Raw genomic sequence first — 18,975 nt, 5'->3', positions numbered from 1 at the left:
TTTGTTTGTTAGTTTTTTCCCTTCCCTCTCCTCAGAAAAGCAACCACATCGTGGGGTGTGGGAATAAAGAGGAGAATAAACACAAACAGCCTCAAAAAGACGCCAAGAAAAGCGAAGCCAAAAGAAGCAATCCCAACACTGTTACAAAACTGTCTGGTTTTGTAACAATTTCCCTGCAGCCGGCCAATGAGCGGCGTGGCGGCGCGTCACGTGGTACTGTTTTATATAACACTTCGCTGAGACAGGACAGTTATCAGTCGGCGCGGGGCGGCCGGCGTGGTGCTCGCGGAGGCGCGGCAGCGAGCGGCGCGCGGTAGCGCGACGGTGGCTGTCCGAATTCTCTTCAGTCCCTGCTCTCTGCTCTGGGTCTCCGGCCCCTAGACGCCTCTTCCGTGCGCGCCTGTCTCTCTCTCTATGGATTCACTTCAGACCGGACAGATGCTGAGCGTGTCCGCCGAGCTCGGCGGCAACAACTTAGAACTGGCGGAGCCGGCGGCATCCGCGGCCCGCGCCGACATGGGCCCCCAGCCGGGGGCGGCTACAGAAGGCTCCGCACCTTTGGCCGCTCGGGAGCCGGAGCCGGAGGAGCCTCCTCCGACTCCCTCGAACCCCGAGTACAAAGTTCTGCTCGAGCAGGCTGACGCCCTGGCGTCCGGGGGCCGCCTCCGGGAAGCCTTCGAGGTGTACCGACAGCTCTCCGAGCGGCAGCAGCTGGTGGCCGAACAGCTGGAACAACTGGTGCGCTGCCTGGCCCAGAACGTCCCGCAGGGCGAGGCGCTGCCGCCGGCGTCCCCGGACGGGAGCGGGGCGGCAAGCTGTGAGGCGGCGGCGGGAGAGGCAGGGGCGCCAGCGGCCGCCGCCGCCACCGAGGTGTGGGACGGCTTCAAGTGCAGGAAGTGCCATGGGTTTCTTTCAGACCCCGTGTCCTTGTCGTGCGGCCACACCTTCTGTAAGCTGTGCCTGGAGCGCGGGCGGGCAGCCGACCGGCGCTGCGCCCTGTGCGGGGTCAAGCTCTCGGCGCTGACGGTGGCCGCCGGGAGGGCGCGCGCGGTCCGGCGAGTCGAACCGCAGGCGGCGGCTGACGCCGCGCCGCCGCCGCCGCAGCCGCCGCCGCCGCCGCCACCGCCGCCGCCGCCACCGCCGCCACCGCCGCCGCCGCCGCCGCCGCCGCTACGGGTCAACGTGGTGCTCAGCGGCCTCCTGGGCAAGTTGTTCCCCGGCCGCGCACGGGCGTCGCAGCTCCGGCACGAGGGCAACCAGCTGTACCGCGAGCACCAGGTGGAGGCGGCGTTGCTCAAGTACAACGAGGCGGTGCGCTTAGGTGAGCCCGCGGCGTCGTGGGGCCGGGCGGGGCGGGGGGGAAGGAACGCGGCGGGGAGTTGGGGCGGGGCGGACCGGGGCCCAGGGGGCGCTGGGGACCGTTGGTGGGTGGTGGGGGGGAAACGGGCCGTGACTGGAGTGTGGGAGGGGTGTCTGGAGTTCGGACTCTGACTTGGTCTGGGTCGCTACCCATTTCTGTCCCTGTCTGTCCCTGTCGCTCTTTGTCTTTTTCTGTGTCTCCCCGTGGCTTGGATTCCCGAGTCTCTCCGTCAGCTTTTGTCTGGGTCACCGTTTCTCTGTCTCTTTCGCGGGCCTTTCGCATCTTTGTGTCCCCCCTCCTAACCCCCCCCCCCCCGCCCCGTTCCTTGCGTCGGGTCGCGCGGTGCCAGAGTCTGTCCCTCCGCCCTCTCCCTCCGCGCCGGGGCTCCTCTTGCACCTGCCCGCACCTTCCCCGCGGGCGGAGGAACTTCTCACCCTGCCCACACGGGCGCCGGGGCCGGCCCGCGACGTTCGGTCGGCGCGGGCGTCTGCGGCTCGCGCCTGGACCCGGGGCCGCCGCGATGGCGGGAATCGGCCCTTCCGGGGCCGCGGCTCCCGGTGGGGTGGGTCAGGCGTGGAATTAGGTCAGGAGAGCACTGGTTGCATAAGGGCCGCGAGCGGCCCGGGCCGGGCCGCCCCTCCTCCGCGCGGGCGGGATTGTGTAACGGCTGAGGTAACCGAAGTGGGCCACGCTCGCCTCGGAAACCATCCCGCGAGCGTGTGCGGGGGGGAGGGGAGCGTTCGCGCCCCGCTGCCCTGTGACTCATTGTCACCGCTTCCTATCACACGATCCTCAGCTGAAATAGATGCCCCCCCACTCCGCCCGCCCGCCGCCTGCGCCCTCTCCTCGCACCCCTACCTCGCCAACCCGGCGGGCGACCGGGCGGCGCAACTGCTCGGGAATCCCCGGGGACCGCGGGCTGGCCACGGAGCGGGGCGCGTCTCGGTCCCCTGCTGCCGCGGGCTGCGGGAGGACGGACGGGTGGGCTCGGCGGCTTCAAGGGCAAAGTGGGCAGCCCCACGGTTCTGGCCGCACCGGGGCGCCCGAGCTCCCTCGAGGGGCCGCTCCCGCCAACCCTCCGCGTCCCGACCCAGGAAGTGGCTGCCGAGCTGCGGGCGGGTGGTGCCCAGCTCGGGCCAGTCGCCCGGAGCTCGGCCGGGGCGGGGCGCGGCGTCCGGTGAAGCGAGCCGGGGAGGAGGCGGCAGGGCCGGGCAGACCGGGATCTGGAGATCCCAGGGTGCCCTGAGCCCAACTCCGACGGGTGGAGGCGGGGGAGGGCTTGAGGCTCCACGTGTTGACTTGCTACCCGAATTTGCAACAGGTAGTAGGGGAGGGGGAGGAGCGCGGGCTGGCGGTGCAAGGTTGCCAGGCGAGGTAATAACCCCCCGCCCCCACGCACATCCTGTGCGCAGGCAAGGGGCGGTGGGAGCCGGCACCGGGCTCGCGAGTGCCGCCGATCAAAAGGGATGGCATACGCTCTAAACTCTGCTAACGTCTGGACAGCGGGTAATGGGGACCCAAGGAAGTCCTCTGCACGGCCCTGGGGAAAAATCCCGCGAACTGTGTTGGAGCCCAGTCCCTGGGCAGGAGCGGGGCAACCTGGAGACAATGGAGTTCACTTAAACCCAGATCTCCAAGGGAGGTCCCATTCTTTTTAGCCATACCTCAAGGGCCAGGAGACCCCCTTCCCGCTGTCTTCCTACCCCTTTGTTGCTGCCACCGCTTTTCCACTGGGAGTTTCTTCCTTCACCTCTGTTAATCTGAGCCGTCAGGGTGAAAAAATCGTGACAGCCTTACCTTTTTAAGAGGTAAGGGGCCTCCCCAGCAGGTGAGTATCTCTGCGCTGAAAGATGGCCAGTGTCCCCTTATTATTCTGTGTAGTGCACACCCTTCAGAAAAAGGAACATGTCCCCCGCCCCAACTTCAACGCTTCCAAGGTCTGACCCGCTAGCTGTATGATTTGGAGCAGATGCCTTCTGCTCCCTGGGCTTGATTTTCCTCATCTGAAGAATGGGTTGGTTGAACCAGGCGATCTCTAAAGGCCTGTCCAGCCCTGGCATCTAGCGATTCAAAGTGTTAGTAAGAGCCAAGCTCACTTCATTCCCAGCAGACTTGTTCAGGTTCATTCACATTTGGCCATCTAATGAGAGGACAAAGCCTTGCAAGTGCATTCAGAGAACTTCATAGGCACTGGGCTTGGTAGACAGAGGTGTTGCTAATGTCATGAGTAGACTAACCTGGACTTGTCTTCCTGGTGGGCAGGCTGGGGGTCACATCTGGCCACCTCCCTTTCTCTCCTCCCTGGCCTATTTCCTCGTGGGTGATACCTGCCTCAGAAGCCAGGCTGCCCATGGGTAGCCATGCATAGCCGCGATGGAGGGGGCCAGGGTTGCCCCATGTCAGAGCGGCTAATGCACCGCTCACCCCACAGGCCCACTAAAGAACCACTTGAGAAAGAAGCAAAAATCACTTCTTTATGGGGTGCCTGGATGGCTCAGTTGGTTAAACGTCTAACTCCTGATTTCAGCTCAGGTCATGATATCAGGGTTATAAGATGGAGACCTGGGTGTGGAGCCTGCTTGGGATTCTCTTTCTCCCTCTCCCACTGCTCCTCCTCTCTCTGTCAAAATAAATAAATGAGTGAATGAATGAATGAATGAATGAAAGTAAACATACTTAAAAAATTATTTCTGTATAGTTGGGAAAGCTCAGACCCAGAGTGGCTGGGGAGCAGGGGGTAGTGTGGCAGGCAGGGCAACATCAGGGCTGGAAATGGAGCCTAACCCTTTGGATCCCCAGTAGAAAAATCCTAGATAACTTGCCATTTGCTCAAGATCCCTTCTCAGTAGAGGACTTAGGTTTTTGCCCTGGGACTACTAATGAGAGCTTTTTTTTTTTTTTCCTCCTCATTCTGGCAGCTCCAAATGACCACTTGCTTTATAGCAACCGGTCTCAAATTTATTTCACCTTGGAGTCTCATGAGGACGCGCTGCATGATGCAGAAATAGCATGTAAGCTCCGCCCACTGGGTTTCAAGGTGAGTGGAATGGGAGGGCTGGGCATGGGCTGTGCTATAGACGGGAATTGGGAGGAACGGCTGCCTTCTTGAGGGTTTGGGGCACTAAAGCTCAAGAAGAGCAGGGAAAAGGCTCTGCTAAGGAGCTGGGGATCCCTTGGCTAAGGGTGACTCAGAGGTCTGCAAGGGAACTGGATTCTTCCCCACTTTACTTCTTCACCCGATGACCTGCTGAGCAGCTTAGGCTTTGTAACTCTTCGCACATGGACTTGGCAGTCAGACCGCCTGCGTTTATGCCCCAGCTCTGCTCCTTCTACCAGCTGTGTGGCCCTGGGCAAATTGCTTAACCTCTCTGTGCCTCATCTCCTCGTCTGTAAAATGGAGGGGGGTATTTAAAGCACCTACTTAACAGGGTCCTTCGTGAGGATTACGTGAGCTAATACATGTAGGATACCTAGAACAATGCCTGGCACATAGCATTATATGGTCTGTCATTTTCAGGGACAGTAGAAAGAGGAACGTGAGAGAAGTATTGCTGGCTGATTGTGTTATTTCGAGTCCTTCATATAATCAGCTTGCTTGTATCCCCAAACATCTAGGTCACACGAAGGGTGGTTGGAGAAAGGCTAGACACCTCTCAGGTTGCTAGGAAGCAAAGTGTTACTTTCTGTATCTCTGCCCTCAGGACTGGCCCTTAGCCACGTGTCCATATTTTGTTTAGGAGATTAGGTTTGAGCCTGGGCTCTACTACTTGCAAGTTAAGTTGCCATGGGGAAGTCGCTTCACTCTCTGGACCCAAGGGTCCTGGGTTGCAAAGCACTGCTATTGCTGTCTCCCCAGTTGCCTCCTGGGGAATGTGGTATGAGGGTCACAGGTGAGCGTGATCGAGAGGCCATTTTGGGAGCTCTGCCATTTGCGGGGCCTTGGTGCTATTCTCTCTACACAGCCCCCAGGATGCCACCTCGGAAACCCACCTTACCCAGGTTCTGATCTGTGATCCTTATCTGAATCCCATGGGGCCAGAAGTGTTCAAGGTCCAGAATATTTCTGATTTCAGAAAGACCACATACTAAGTGGCACCCTCTGGGAGTTCTGGACAACATCCCACAATCATACACACTAATATTTCTGCCGTACCTTACGTGAAAATTCACACTAAATGAGATGAAGACTATGACGTATTCTATATCATATATATTTGCCACCTAATAACCTTTGACTCCGAGCTTGTGAAACTTTGGACTGACTGTTTCTGGAACTGGGAAACTCAGATAAAGCATTTGTGGACCTGCGCGCTGGGCCATTAGTGTCAGAGTGAAGGTCTTATGTACTTTGATGAGAAGGTTTTCATGGGTTATGGCGGAGTAGTATGTGCTCCTTCCCAAGGGGCAGATTTACGGTTTACTAGAAGTCACCAGTGTCTGACCCAAAGAAGCTTCAGTGAGAACATATCATGCTTTATAGCAGTGCAGGTCAGGAAGCTGCCTGGGGGTAAGACTTCCCTTACAGCTTCTTCTGCTCCCACCCTAAACCTAGGGCCTAAGGGCGGGAGCCTTCATAGTACAGTGGGAAGCAGGGCAAAGAAGTAGCGGACCATTTCAGATGAAATGGGAAAAGTGACTTCCCCAGTGGAATCAGAGTTGGTGGAAGTTGTAAACAGGAGTTTCGTTTCCCCAAAGTGCTGGGGTAAGCGGAGAGGCAGTGCAGAGAACAAATGGTATTGTCTTGAGGGTTGAGAGAAGATTTGATTCAAAAGATTTGATCCGAAGAAGATATGATTCAAAACCAACCCATACCCTGATTTGCATACTTCTCATCATTTCTGTGTGCAATGCCCCTAGGGGCGAGGTATACCTCCTGCAGCCCTAGTCCAGCCAGGTGCGGTGGTATTCCAACATATCCTGCAGGTGGCACAGCTCTCAGTGGGTGGGCTGGCTGTCCCGAGCAAGTGGAATATGTGGGTTGCTATTTGCTATGATTGGAGGGGTCCTAGAGGCCTCTCCTATCTCCCAACACTTATCCCCTCTAGCTGTCCTGAAATGTCATACAAGCCTTTCTCAAGGGGGCCCCTGGTAAATGGTGCTGGGAGGAGCAATGAAGGAAGCCATCATTGTATCATCATACCCACGTATCAGCCAAGATTAGCCTCCAGGAAGAGGGTGGGGGGCACAGGGGAGGACCTCAAGAGGTTTGGAGCAGAGGCCACAGCTCAAGAAGGTAGATCCCTGCCTATGGAGCCTGTAACCAGGCCAGAGCCAGAGGACACGACCCCAGGGTCTGTAGAAGCATGTTAGGAGGGGGAGCTGGGAGTGCCCAGCAGGTGCAACCTGGATCGTTTTCTTCTTTAAGTTAGATTCAGGGTCAGCCATAGAGGCAAGAGAGTAGGGAGCAGGGCCCCGAGGGGCACCCTAGATGACCCAAGAGCAACGCCCTCCCAGCCAAGTTGCAACGGCCACCTGTCCCAAGGCACGGAGAGAATGTTGCCATCTTTCCACCTCTTTTTTTGTTCCTCCCTCTTCCCCAGGATGCTCTTCTGCTACCTCAAGACTTTCTCTGCTGGGATAGTTGGGCGGAGACCTCGGAGAGCCCTAGAACTTCTTTATACTTTTTTTTTTTTAAGATTTGTCTATTTATTAGAGAAAGAGAGAGAGAGAGAGTGCGCACATGCAAGGTGGGGGGAAGGGGCAGAGGGAGAGAATGTTCTAGCAGACTCCCACCAAGTGGGGAGCCTGATGCAGGGCTAGATCTCACAGGCCAGGAGATCAGGACCTGAGCCGAATCCAAGAGTCAGATGCTTAACCAACTGAGCCACCCAGGTGCCCCAAAATCTTCTTTATACTTTTTAAAGGTGTGGGAAGGGAACAGTGAGCAGTGAGCTGAGCCCATAGGAGGGAAAGCATTTGCTCAGTCTCTGGTTGGCCCTCTGAAGGGAAATCAGCTTTGCGGGGAAGAGCATTCTGGGGGTCCTACACCCCAGTTCTAGTTCCAGCTTTGCCGCTAACTATACCTTGAGGTCTTGGGGAGGTCATGTCCTTTCCTTGGGCCTCTTCTGAAAAATGATCAGCGAGTATAGGCGATCATTCAGCCATTAATGCGGACTAGGTCTTTGCTTGACAGACTAGTTAATAGAAAGGCCTATCTGGGTGGGTTCTGGAAGCTGGATAGTATGTGCTTAAATGAGGGTTCTTGCTTTGTTTGGCAGTGCCCCCACTACAACAGTGGGGCAGCGGGGAGGTCATATGGCACAGTGGTTAAGAAACTGGACTTTGGTATCAGCCAGTCTCAGACTTAAACCCTGAGTCCACAATTGACTAGCTGTACTACCTTTGGGCAAGTCACTTTTCTGGGTCTCGGTTTCATCTGTAAAATGGGCTTCAGAACATTTGCCTACATGATAGGGCTGTAGAGAAGGCAGTCCTTCTAAAACCCTTCACACAGTAATGACTGCTCATTAAGTGTTCGGCTAGGGTCAATAAGTCAGTAGGTGAATAAGAACAGGATTGAATGCTAATGTTTTCTTCCAGGCACACTTCAGAAAAGCACAAGCCTTAGCCACCTTAGGCAAGGTGGAGGAAGCACTAAGGGAGTTTCTGTATTGTGTGTCCCTGGATGGAAAGAACAAAAGAGCAAGATCTGAAGCCCAGAGGGTGAGTTGAGATGATGTCAGGTCCAGCTGCCCAGTGGGCTCCCACTTCTCTGTCTTCTCCAAAGAGGGAAGTGAGGGAACTGCCGTCCCTGAGTGGGTGGCTCCCTTGGTTAAGGGGGCAGGAAGGAGACACAAGAGCCAATTGTCTAGAAACACCATCCTCTTGGCATGTGCAATCCGATGGAGCCGTTCCCGCATTTATGGAGGAGCCTCCGAGGAATACTCTTGCTTCTTCGAGTCCAGGTCTGGGTTGTGAGTAGGAAAATCACCCAAAGCAAACCAGACAAGTTAACATGGGGGTGGCGGCTCACTGATGAGGATCTGGCTGTTGATGGAGAGGTCAGGGCTGCGGGGCAGCCTGGAGTTGTAGAACTTTGCTTTGGCTGAGTCACAGCTTCACCAGCCCCACCGGGTGAGCTCCTCGCCAGGAATGCTAGTCACCATCTCCCCTGCTGTATGCAGAACTCTAGCTTTCAGCCTTCGCTAGAAATAGAACACACACTGTCTCATGGATGTAAGTCAGGGACCATGACGATATAATCCAAGCCGTCATTCCAACTCTTGAATCCCCGGAGAATGTGGTGGTTTTGTTTCGTTTTGTTAATTCATGAAACGTCAGCCCTGCTGAAGGGCTCAAGCATCCCCAGCTCGGGGAGTGCAGTGCTTTCTGCTCCACAGTGTGCTTTCGCGGTGGGGCTAACTGGCCCGGAAGTCGGATGCTGAGAGTCAGTGGTGGCCTCTGCCCTCCTTGTGCCCCTCCCCCTGTCCACCACCTGTCTCAAGTGCCTCTGTCCCAGCGAGGTTTGGCAGAGCCATGGGTAAAGAAAGGGAGCAAGAGAAGGATTGCTTTCCGAAGGTTCCAGAAAGGAATCTTTAGCAACATCAGTGAACTAGGAGAAGCCGAGCTCTGGAGGTTGCACCTTGCACAGATTTCTTCTCTGGAAGGTTGCTTTGACCTGGTTTGGAAAAGTGGACAAGGTGTCCTTGAGAGGAGTACTGGTGGCTGAGAATTGCTCCAGGCTGTGAATCTTAAGTGTGGTCCATGGTGTAAATAATAATAATAATAATAACACCTAACATTTATCCAGCATTTCCAGTGCACCAGGCACTATGCTAGGGCTTTCTGTGGAGGATGTAATTTGACCCCCACAGCATTCCTATGAGGGTAGCTGCTGTTACTTATCCCCACGTTACCGTTACCGAGGAGATAGATGAGGAAGCTGAGGCTTGATGACTTCCCGAGATCCTGCAGCTGGTGATTGCTGAAAAGGCATGTAAGCCCAACTCCATCTGCTTCCAGGGTCTGCCTTCTGAGCCATTCCACCATTCTTCCGTCCCAGGAGGACATGCCAGGGGGCTTGGTGCTCACTGCTGGGGCGGGGTGGAGAGTAGCAGTGGGACCATCCAGTTCTGGGGGTGGGGGATGGCCAAAGGTTGGTTAGAAGAATCTTGACTTTGGGGGCAGAGCGTGCAAAGGCCAACAGAGGCAGGGGTCAGATCCAGGGGCGAGTGGTCTCTCTACTCCTGTTCATCCATTTCCTACTTGGCCTGAGAGACTCTGGTGTCATCAGCTGGGTCGACCTCTCTTGCCAGCCACTTTTATAGACCTACTAGTGTCACTTCCACAACCACCTGATGGGATAGGGGCAAGTGCCATGCTAAGCTCTGGAGACCCAAAGAGGCATAAGCCACAGTCTCGGTCCTCAAGGACCCTCCAACCCCGCATGTGTTATACGGTGCACTAAAAATGCCGGACAACACAAGGGCGCATATGCCCATGATGAGTGTCCTGGAGTTCTGAAGCGGGGCGGAGAATTTAGAGGCGAATTTCCACTGACTGTGATGAGGCCATGGCAGCCGTACACGAACCCCGAGGGCCCTCGGCCTTTCTTACTTACTGTACCATTCCAGTTTCAGGGTTGAAGATTTGACAAAGGTGGTCCAGGTTCACTCGGCAGGAATTGGCTCCCTTAGGCACTCCCAGGCCTAGGTTTCTTTTTAGTGTTTGTTTTTTACCTCGGATTCTTTCTTTCCCCTTCTTGACCCATTCGGGTCTTTCTAAGGCTGACACTGAAGTGGAAATGACTTTCATTCGTGTGGATGATTATTCTCACTCAGCGTTGACCCCAACTTTGGTTTTCCAAAGCCTCTGGGAAGGTCTAGAATGCGGTCTCAGGTAGTGAAGGGAAGAAGCGAAGTGCTGTTGCTGTTTCTGCCTTGTCTCCTTCAATTTCTCCCCTCTGCCCCCTTCCCACCCCCGTCCATGCTCTGCCCTTTTAACCTTGTCCCTTGGGATGCTGTGCGGCTGCCACTGAAGAGCACCATGCTCTCTTTTCAAAAGTTCTTCTCTCAGTTCCGGTTAGTTAACACACACTGTTACCTCAGTTCCAGGTGTACAACACAGTGACTCAACACTTGCATACATCAGCCGGGGCTCTTCCCGGCAAGCAAGCCCCATGCTCTTTAGGTGAGAATCCTAGGGACACTGCTTCAGAAGTGGTTGGTCCTTTGGGCCCCTCAGGAGGGCTTTGGAAGGCCAGCTCTGGTTCCTGGGGAGGAGGGGCCTCTGAAAGCTGGCATTTGTGGCCCGGGGCACTGTGAGTACCTCCCAGCCTCACTCCTTTAGCGACAACTTCCACCTGGGAAGTGGGTTTCCCAGAGCTGGAAGGAAACTGCGATCTGTCCGAGGATTTGGGACTTGAACGCTTGGCCTCTGCCTGGGCCCTGGGATGGATAAGTGTCTTAATTCAGTTCCATCCGGGGTGATGAGTATGTACTGGACATGGTCATGGGCCTCCAGAAGCTGGCCACCTGGTTAGAGAGAAAGACTCAGGTGTGTGGCACGATCTGAGACTCGGGCGAGACCGAGCAGTGTAAGGCGCTCCGTTATGGTGCAGCAGAGAGCTTGAACGGACAAGTGACATCGGGGGACCCAAGCTGATGCACTGGAGCTGGCGCTGGACACTGAGCAGGCTTTGGCTCTGTGGAAAGTGCTGACATCTCAAAGAGCCTCGTGAAGGCACTGCTAGGGGCCAGCAAGGGGACAAATTAAACCGGACAGAGTTTGGTCGGAGTCTCGTCAGCCTCCCTTGATCAGTTCATACCCTGTTCCCCTGAGCAAGGGCGTGGAGCGCCCTTTGGTGGGTCTCCAGACACCGCAGTGGCTGCCCAATGGTAAACACTTCCATGTGTGCTGGAAGCCAAGCGGGCTGCTTTCTTGTGTTTCGTGTTACATACAGTATGTCCACGCGTCTGTCTGTAACCCGTGCTGGCACAGGGGAGAATCGAAGTAAGAATGCGGGCAGCTCGTGGGGAAGCCTGCACGAGAACACATATCCTTGACTCCAAGACCCTACTGGGTCTTCTGTGTCTTCACCCGCCACCTCCCCCGCTCCCCACCTTCTCCAACCGCAAGGGAAACCGGCCCCAGACAGGAGCCTGCGTGCCTCCAGTACCTGAAGTTACCCAGCAGTCTCTGCACAGTGAAGGCCAGAATGGGGGAGGAGAAGCTGGGTTCTGCTCCTCCCACCACTTCACTGTGGAAGGGCTTAAAGGTCCAAGGAGGGTGGTCCGAGGAGGAGGAGGCAGAATGGGGTGGTAGGGGGAAGACATGGAGGAACCTAGAGGATGTGTGTAGGCTTCCACCCACGGGGCTGCTACGGACGTGACAGGTCCGCCCATGTTGTTTGCCTCCTGCCTTCACCTCTCTGTATCTTTCCTCCTAGATAGGTCTTGAATTCCCACTGCGGCTATTTCTATGGAATGGTAGCATGGGAGTGATGGCTCTTAACTTGGCTAGGATGACAAAGTCATCTGTGATGCCTTTTTGAGATCCAGATTCTAGGGCCACACTTCAGACCTGGGGGAGCCAGGCGTGGGAACTTGGAACCTGGGGTGTTCATTAGCTCCCCAGGTAGCTCTGGCGCACGCCAAACTGAGGCCCCCTGCCCTGGTATGTTGGGGTCTCTGGTTCCAGGCTGCTTCCCTGGAGTTTCACCCTGCGAGCTGTGTCCCCTGCCCCTGCCTCCCCCTCCCCCACCCCCACCACCCAAGCACCTGTAGAAACATAAGCAGTGAAGTCTTCTGTTTTATGTCACAGCTTCTCCTTAGTTTCTTTTCACCATCAGTCCCGGGGGACTCTCAGGAACATTTTCCCGATATCCTGAAGTTGTTGGCACCTCACCCTAGATTAAAGGAACACGTAGAATCAATGGCTACTGAAGGCACCAGTCATAATCTACCAAAGTTGTCACAGGTAAAACTCAACTCACCCAGCTCGCTCGCGATGCTTCGTTTGGCTGTTGTGTGGGCAAACGTGGGAGTGAGCCCTACCTCTCCTTCAGTTCCTGAGAAGGAAGAAATGGATTCACTAGTGGTTGTGTTCTTTGCTAGAAGGTTATTTCTTACAGATAAAACCGGATTTCAGGCATGGTCCCAGGGGGGTTTGGTTTTATTACCTTCATTTTTTCAGTTCTTGGTCAGATCCAGTTGAGAGATTTGACAGAAGGAAAAAGGAGTTGGCCCGCTTCCCCTGGAACCATTCAATCCAGGCGGCTTTATCAGCCTAGGGGTGGAGCCTGGGAAGAGGCCTAACAATCCCTCCTTTCCTGCTTTTTTTGTTTGTTCAAGCTGCTGGTCTTTGAGCACCAGCTGAGTTCCCTGTGCAAAGACAACCCAATTTGATCCCCAAGTGGAGGTAATTTTATATTCCTCCACGGAGTCTTACACATCAGTAGACTTCCAGGACGTAGTCGTAGCTGGGAAGAGGGAAGCAGTTTGGGAAGAGTTAAGTCCCTGGGAGGGAGATGGGTATTTGTGCCCATCTTTGGGAACAAGAAAACAGAACCACGGAGGGATGGGCTCTAGGCCCTGGCTTTCTCGGCAGAGAGTAAGTGGGCAGAATCTGGGGCTCAGAAGTCCAGACTTGAAGACAGAATTTAGCCCTGAAAACCTAGGCACCTTGAGGCAATGGTCTCCCTGCCCACCCTGATCCTTGCCGTGTGTTCTTTCCCTGTGTGGAAGCCCTGTGATCTCCAGGGCTTCTTGGGTTCTCTGACAGGCAGGAAACTTACATTTTTCCCTGCTTCTCTCCCCGCTCTTAAAAAGGAATAAAATGCAGGCGTGCCTGACTTAAGAAAACAAAAACAAAAAACGGGGCAGAACCGAGTATCTTCAGAAGTCAGAGAACACCTAGTGCATTTCAGTAATGTTTGAGATCATCAGTAGATGACTGAGAACGCTAACAGTTGCCTGAAGAAGTGCCTGGAGTGACTTCTCACTGCAGCTCAATCAGAAGTGAGGGAAAATAGCACCCCTGGCTTTCCAGGAAGAGCCAGTTGTGGGGAAAGGGGAAATGGGCTTCCACATAAACTTTGCATTGCAAAGCAGTGTACCCCCGTGTGGACAGTGCGTGGGGCTTAGAGAAAGTGGAGGGTGCCACACCGCTCTGGGGCTGCAGATCCCCTGATCTCCCCAGGTTAGAGACTGAGAAAACCCATATCCTTTTTCTCCTCATCTTACCATTCTCTCCCAACTATACACTCCCCATTTTCCGTCTGTCTACCATTTGGAGGGGCTAGGGGTTGAAGGGAAAGAAAACAACATGAGCATTTTGGGACCTGCGGACTATAGATTTAGAGCAGAGTTCAGGGTTCGCCAGATAAATCTGCAAGCACCTTGGCACTGGATTTATTTCTAGATCCATTTTCAAATGCCCTCCCCTGGACAAAAAGTCTTGAAAAGGCTAGAGACATTATTGGTCGTTTTGCCAAGTGACTTGTCTCTTTTTCAGACCTCTCACTCAAAATCTAGTCAAAAGAGTAGTTTGTCTTTTGGCTAGTATGACACGGAGTTCTTTTGACTGGTATAACGCAGAGCTCTGGAACCCAAGGGAACTCCGCAGGCCTGTGAACACACCTGTGCCAAAGCATTAGCGAAAGTCCTTTTGGAGGTGGGGCTCTCAGATGGCCTGAAGTGGCAGAGAGAGCGGCAGGAGATTGGGTGATAGGATCCACGCTCACTGCGTGCCTTGGTTTCCCTCAGGTGGTAACTGGGGACAGATTTGCCCAGGAGAGGGGCAGGTGCCCCATTCTCTATCTGTCCCCTTCACTACAGCCCAAGGTGTCTGTCCTCTATGCGCTTTTCTGTCCTTGCCTAGGGAAATTCTTCCGTTTCACCCAGACCCGGCATGCCATCTTTGCCGATGCTGCGTGGTCGGAAGTGGGAAGTATGTCTTCTGACTGCCCCCCCCCACCCCAGTTAAGCTGTGTGTCCACTCAGCGATCAGGGCTCCGTAGTTTTCTCTCTGTCCCCAGTCGGTAGCAGTGTCAGAGGACGATGCTGGTCCTAAGGTGATACTGACATTCGGCTCTTTCTCCGTCCAGGACAACCCGGAGCTCCCACGCTGTTCTAGTCAGGAGGAAGCAGCGGCGGGGGGAGACCGCGGCAGCCTGGCAAACCCAGTTAAAGTAGAGGGGGAGGGGAAGCAAGGCGACCAGAAAGGCCAGGCAGGAGACAAGGCGGAGAAAGGGGACGCGGCCTCTGCAGAAGCTGCCTCCACCAAGGCTGGCAAATGCCACGAAAAGAAAAGGAAGTATTGTCAAATTGAAACCCGAGACCCAGAGGTGCCTGCGAAAGCCTCGAAGCCAGGTACTGACTCTCCCCAGGGAGAAAGGGGCTTGGAGGGGGCAGGGCCGGGACTCACAGGTTTCTACGGGTCACTTAGCCTCCATGGGGGGCTCGGCGGGCTCTACTGACTCTGGGTGTGCAGCCCAGCTCTGGCACTGAGCTGTGCCACCTCTTTGAAAGAGCCCACATGGTTGTTAGCACACTGTTGGGGTTCACTAATAATAAGGAAAAGCCAAGGCATAAGGTCAGGGCCCGTATCGACTACTGACACCTCACGCCCTTGGTGGTGTCGCCTCTTTCCAGGCCCACCTGCCCCTACCCTCGTCTCCATTCTAAGAATGGAGGCACGGGGTGGTGTGACCAGGCCTTGCCCTCCTCCCTCCCAGCTGGGTGCCCAGTGGTAGGCATCAGAAGCAGCAGCTGTAGCCTCATGTCTTTCCAAGAGAGGCTGCCAGGGCCGGGATTCAGTACCAGCCTTGAAGACCTGGCTCAGGCCATGGGATTGCTGTTGCTGCTGCTGCTGTGGAGTGAGGTGCCCGCTGCACTGGAGTAAAGTCCCCAGGGCTCTTGGATATTCCCAGACTCACATTTTTCTTCCTGTGGGGCTGCCGGAAGCCTCCCGGAGCCTCTTTCCGGGTATCCCATTCCCGGTGGCTCGGGTGGCCACTGCATCTACCCTCTGGGAGGCAGGGTGAGAGTGGCAAGCTGAAACACCCATGGGGTTCTCTTGCCTCAGAAGTGCTGTCTGTGAAAGTAAGGTTGGTCCATCTCTGACTTACTGCTTTCTAAATCACAGATACTCTGGCTGAGCAGCGGGCCGAGGCTGCTGTCAGTGCTCCACTGCCATCTTCTGTGGATGCGTCTGACCTTGAATGCGCCCTGTGCATGAGGTATGCGATGGGGGCTACCACTTATTGCCCGAGGCTTCTTCTTCTGGGGAGTCCGGACCTTTGGGCTAGTGACCTATGTTCGGTTGGTTAGCATGGAAAAGCATGGTTCTAACAGAATTAAAATCACGCTGCTGTTGGTCACGTGGGCTAGCTTGTGTCCCTTGCTTACAGGTTATATTCCCTACACTCCTGACTTGGAGATACCTAAAGAGGGGGAAGGAAATGGTCTACCCAGAGCTCACAGACTCAGGGCCACACTCTGAATGTCTTTGGTTTGGCCTTCATGGGTTTTGTTTTGTTTTGTTTTGGTTGTTGTTAAATGTGAATGTTTAGAGAGAGGACAGACACTCTCTTGTTGGCCATGGTTCCCCTGTCTCTCAATTGCCTGTGTCTCATATTTGCATAATTTTCCTGGTACCTTGTAGGTATTTGAGTTCATGACCCTGGAACCAGTCTCGCCTACTAGATCAAGATCCCAAAGCTCAAGGGCTAATGTCAATGCCATAGGCCTCTTCTTTGGAAGCCAAATGGTTTTCGTTTTGAACAATATCAGTAGCAGGCATGTACTACTCGGCCAGGCATCCCTTCTATACCCAGTGGGGAAGTGAATTACCCACACACCTGCCCACCCCTCTTGGGAAAAAGGGAGCTGGTACAAGCTTGGGCTGTGTGAAAAAAAGGACTTTAGTTTGGTTCCTTTCACAGCTGTGACTTTGTGGCTACGAGGAGGCGCTCCAAAGCCAGATGGCCTGGGCTTGAACCCTGGCTCTGCCACTTACTGGCTGTTTGACCTAGAGCAAGTGATTTTTCTCTGCCACTGTTTTCTCATCAGTAAAATGGAGAAGAGTAGTACTCAGCCTATGAGGTTGTTATGATTAACCGAGAGAATCTATTTAAAACACACTTAGAATAGTGCCTGACATAGTAGATACTCCATGTATGTTAACTCTTTTTCTAGACCAGAGATTCTTTAAGTCCACAGACCCCTGAGGAAGTTCTTTGTATGGATTCTAAAAGATCTGTGAATTCCCTGAAGTTGTATGTAAAAATGTGTATGTGAGAGAGAGAGAGAGAGTGAGAGAGAGAGAGAGAGAGAGAGAGTGTGTGTGTGTGTGTGTGTGTGTGTGTGTTTCCAAAGGTCCACAGATTTCGGTAGATTCTCAAAAGTGCTCCCCCCCCCCCAAAATAGCATTAAAAGAAGGCTGAGACATTTGTATAAAAGTTATTAAGATGGTTGACCCAAGAGATGTTAAGAAAAATCCTGTGGTCTACCACACAGTGGGATCCAGCCACCCCCCAAGGATCCTGGGGTGTTTTCTTGCCCTTTGCAAGCACGTATGCCTTCCATATCAATCATGTGCTTTTGTATTTGGGAGGACTTTTACCGTATGCATAAAAATGAGTAAGGAGCCCATTACCTGAACATGTACTTTTTCTTCCTCTTAAAAATAATTGAATTAGGGGCACCTGGGTGGCTCAGTGGGTTGGGCCTCTGCCTTTGGCTTGGGTCGTGATCTCAGGGTTCTGGGATCGAGCCCCGCATCGGGCTCTCTGCTCAGCGGGGAGCCTGCTTCCTCCTCTCTCTCTGCCTGCCTCTCTGCTTGCTTGTGATCTCTTTCTGTCAAATGAATAAATAAAATCTTTTAAAAAATCGAATTGTCAGATTTACTTCTGAGCTCGGGCAGACCTGAAAATGAACTGTTTGGCAGATGAATACAGCAGCACTGAAAGAAAGCCCTTCCAGATACAATCGGGGAGTTTTAGGTGGAGTAGGTGAGAGTGGGGTGGGTCATGTAACCAGTTCCCTTTGACCATCTTCCCGTCCCCCTCACAACAAAGTGTCAGGTGGGTCACGGAGGAGCCAGAATACGAGGCAGAACGTCTGCTTCCAAGCGGAGAAGGGGGCTCCGCCACCATTCCTCGAAGCCACAGTCTTTCAGGTGTCAGACTTTGCTAGACTTGGTTTAGCTTGTTCAGAAAGTCCAGGACTTTGCTGGATGTATCCTCCTTAATACTCCTCCCAACATCCAGCCAACACAAAATCAAACACACAGACTCATCCTGTTTGTGTTTTTGCTGAGGGCTCAGAATCCTGAGGTTGGAGTTCTTTTGTTCTGTTTCCTCTGCTTTCTCCCTTTCATCTTGTTTGTCCCTGATCTCAACAGGGGGCTTCAGAGAAGGGTTAGAAATTTGCTCCAAGAAATAAACACCAAGAGAATAAGACCCCCTTCTGGTTTGCTCACCCTGAGCTTAAAAGCCATTATTTCCTTTATCCTGCCCCTCTGTTCTAAATGAGACTTCAAAACAAAAGCCCATCTTTGTTTGGGGTAGTTGTAGTATATAGGTTGGTAACTTTTAAGGGGACCCCAGCTGCTTCAGAGTGCAGAGGAACCTGCCAAGTCCAGAGAGCTTTTCTGGCCTCAAGGCTCTTAACTGTAGCCCTTGGGACACCTGGGTGGCTCAGTCAGTTAAGCATCTGCCTTCAGCTCAGGTCATGATCCCAGGGCCCTGGGATCGAGCCCCATGTAGGCTCCCCACTCAACAGGGAGTCTGCCTCTCTCTCTCTCCCCCTCTGCCCTTCCCCCCACTTCTGTTCTTTCCTTCTCTCTCAAATAAATAAATAAAACCTTAAAAAAAAACTATAGCCCTGGGTCAGAAACATGTAGTTCCCCTCCCAACAGGGTTTATCTGTAAGGCAGAAATCAGATGTTGACAGAAGCTGTTTCATGTGCATGCTTTGTTTGAGTACAGTCTTGTCAAAGTTCCTGTTTCCACCTCTCTAGTGATTTTTTTCCTTTTTGTTGTCATTAGGATTATTGTCAGGTTCTATTATGACCCTCGTGTCTTTGGGGGAGAGGGTGTCTAAGGGTTGAGATATTTTCAAACCATCTACTGGGTCGTGAAACTAGACATTTGTACCTCCTCTATGAGTTTCAAGAATGAAATCCAGTCCCGTGGCACTGCATTAGTAGAAGCCAAGTTGGAGTGTGAAGTTCATCCGACTCTAGAGGGAAACTCAGGAGCCGCTTATACATCTTGCAGGGAAAAGGGTGGAAAAAGTGAATGGGATAAGAATCGGAGCGTGCAGTAATGAGACACTTTCCTGTCTCCCAAGTCCCCCTGGCTGGATTGGGAGAGCTCTGTTGAGGGAAGTTGTTTCCTAATTCCAACCCCTCAGAACTCTGCCCCCCAGTCTTTCATGACTGGAAACCCCTTGAGATTTAGCCAGCTGGAATCTCTCGCCACTGGGGGCCCCCTCTGGGGCTGTTGTGGAATATCGCCTTTGGGGTGACAAGGATATTTTGAGATGTGGAACAAGAATGCTTGATATTTGAACCAGTTACCTAATGGCCCAGTGACCTCTTTGTCAGTTGAAATGAAAACTTTGTATTTAACCTAGTTTTAGCTACTCAAATAGCTGGGTGTTAAGGAGTCC

The 18,975-nt window shown here is 53.7% G+C and overlaps 1 protein-coding gene across 7 annotated transcripts in view; it reads left to right on the top strand.

Annotated features, from left to right (window-relative positions):
• Positions 1-260: 260 nt before the first annotated feature.
• Positions 261-18,975, top strand: part of LONRF3 (LON peptidase N-terminal domain and ring finger 3) — a 39,448-nt gene continuing 20,733 nt past the window's right edge. For 3 of the 7 annotated variants that reach the window (XM_047716051.1, XM_047716050.1, XM_047716056.1), the window contains exons 1-6: positions 261-1,321; positions 4,279-4,397; positions 7,901-8,023; positions 12,122-12,277; positions 14,406-14,670; positions 15,446-15,539. In XM_047716051.1, coding sequence (XP_047572007.1) covers positions 415-1,321; positions 4,279-4,397; positions 7,901-8,023; positions 12,122-12,277; positions 14,406-14,670; positions 15,446-15,539 — 1,664 coding nt within the window. In that variant the 5' untranslated portion in view covers positions 261-414. The remainder of the gene's footprint in view (positions 1,322-4,278; positions 4,398-7,900; positions 8,024-12,121; positions 12,278-14,405; positions 14,671-15,445; positions 15,540-18,975) is intronic. The other 4 variants (XM_047716053.1, XM_047716052.1, XM_047716055.1 and 1 more) reach the window with 2 other exon arrangements.

Source organism: Lutra lutra, chromosome X, assembly GCF_902655055.1.
Source record: "Lutra lutra chromosome X, mLutLut1.2, whole genome shotgun sequence".
Lineage (NCBI taxonomy): Eukaryota > Metazoa > Chordata > Mammalia > Carnivora > Mustelidae > Lutra > Lutra lutra.
This window is presented reverse-complemented; position numbering and strand designations above follow the sequence as displayed.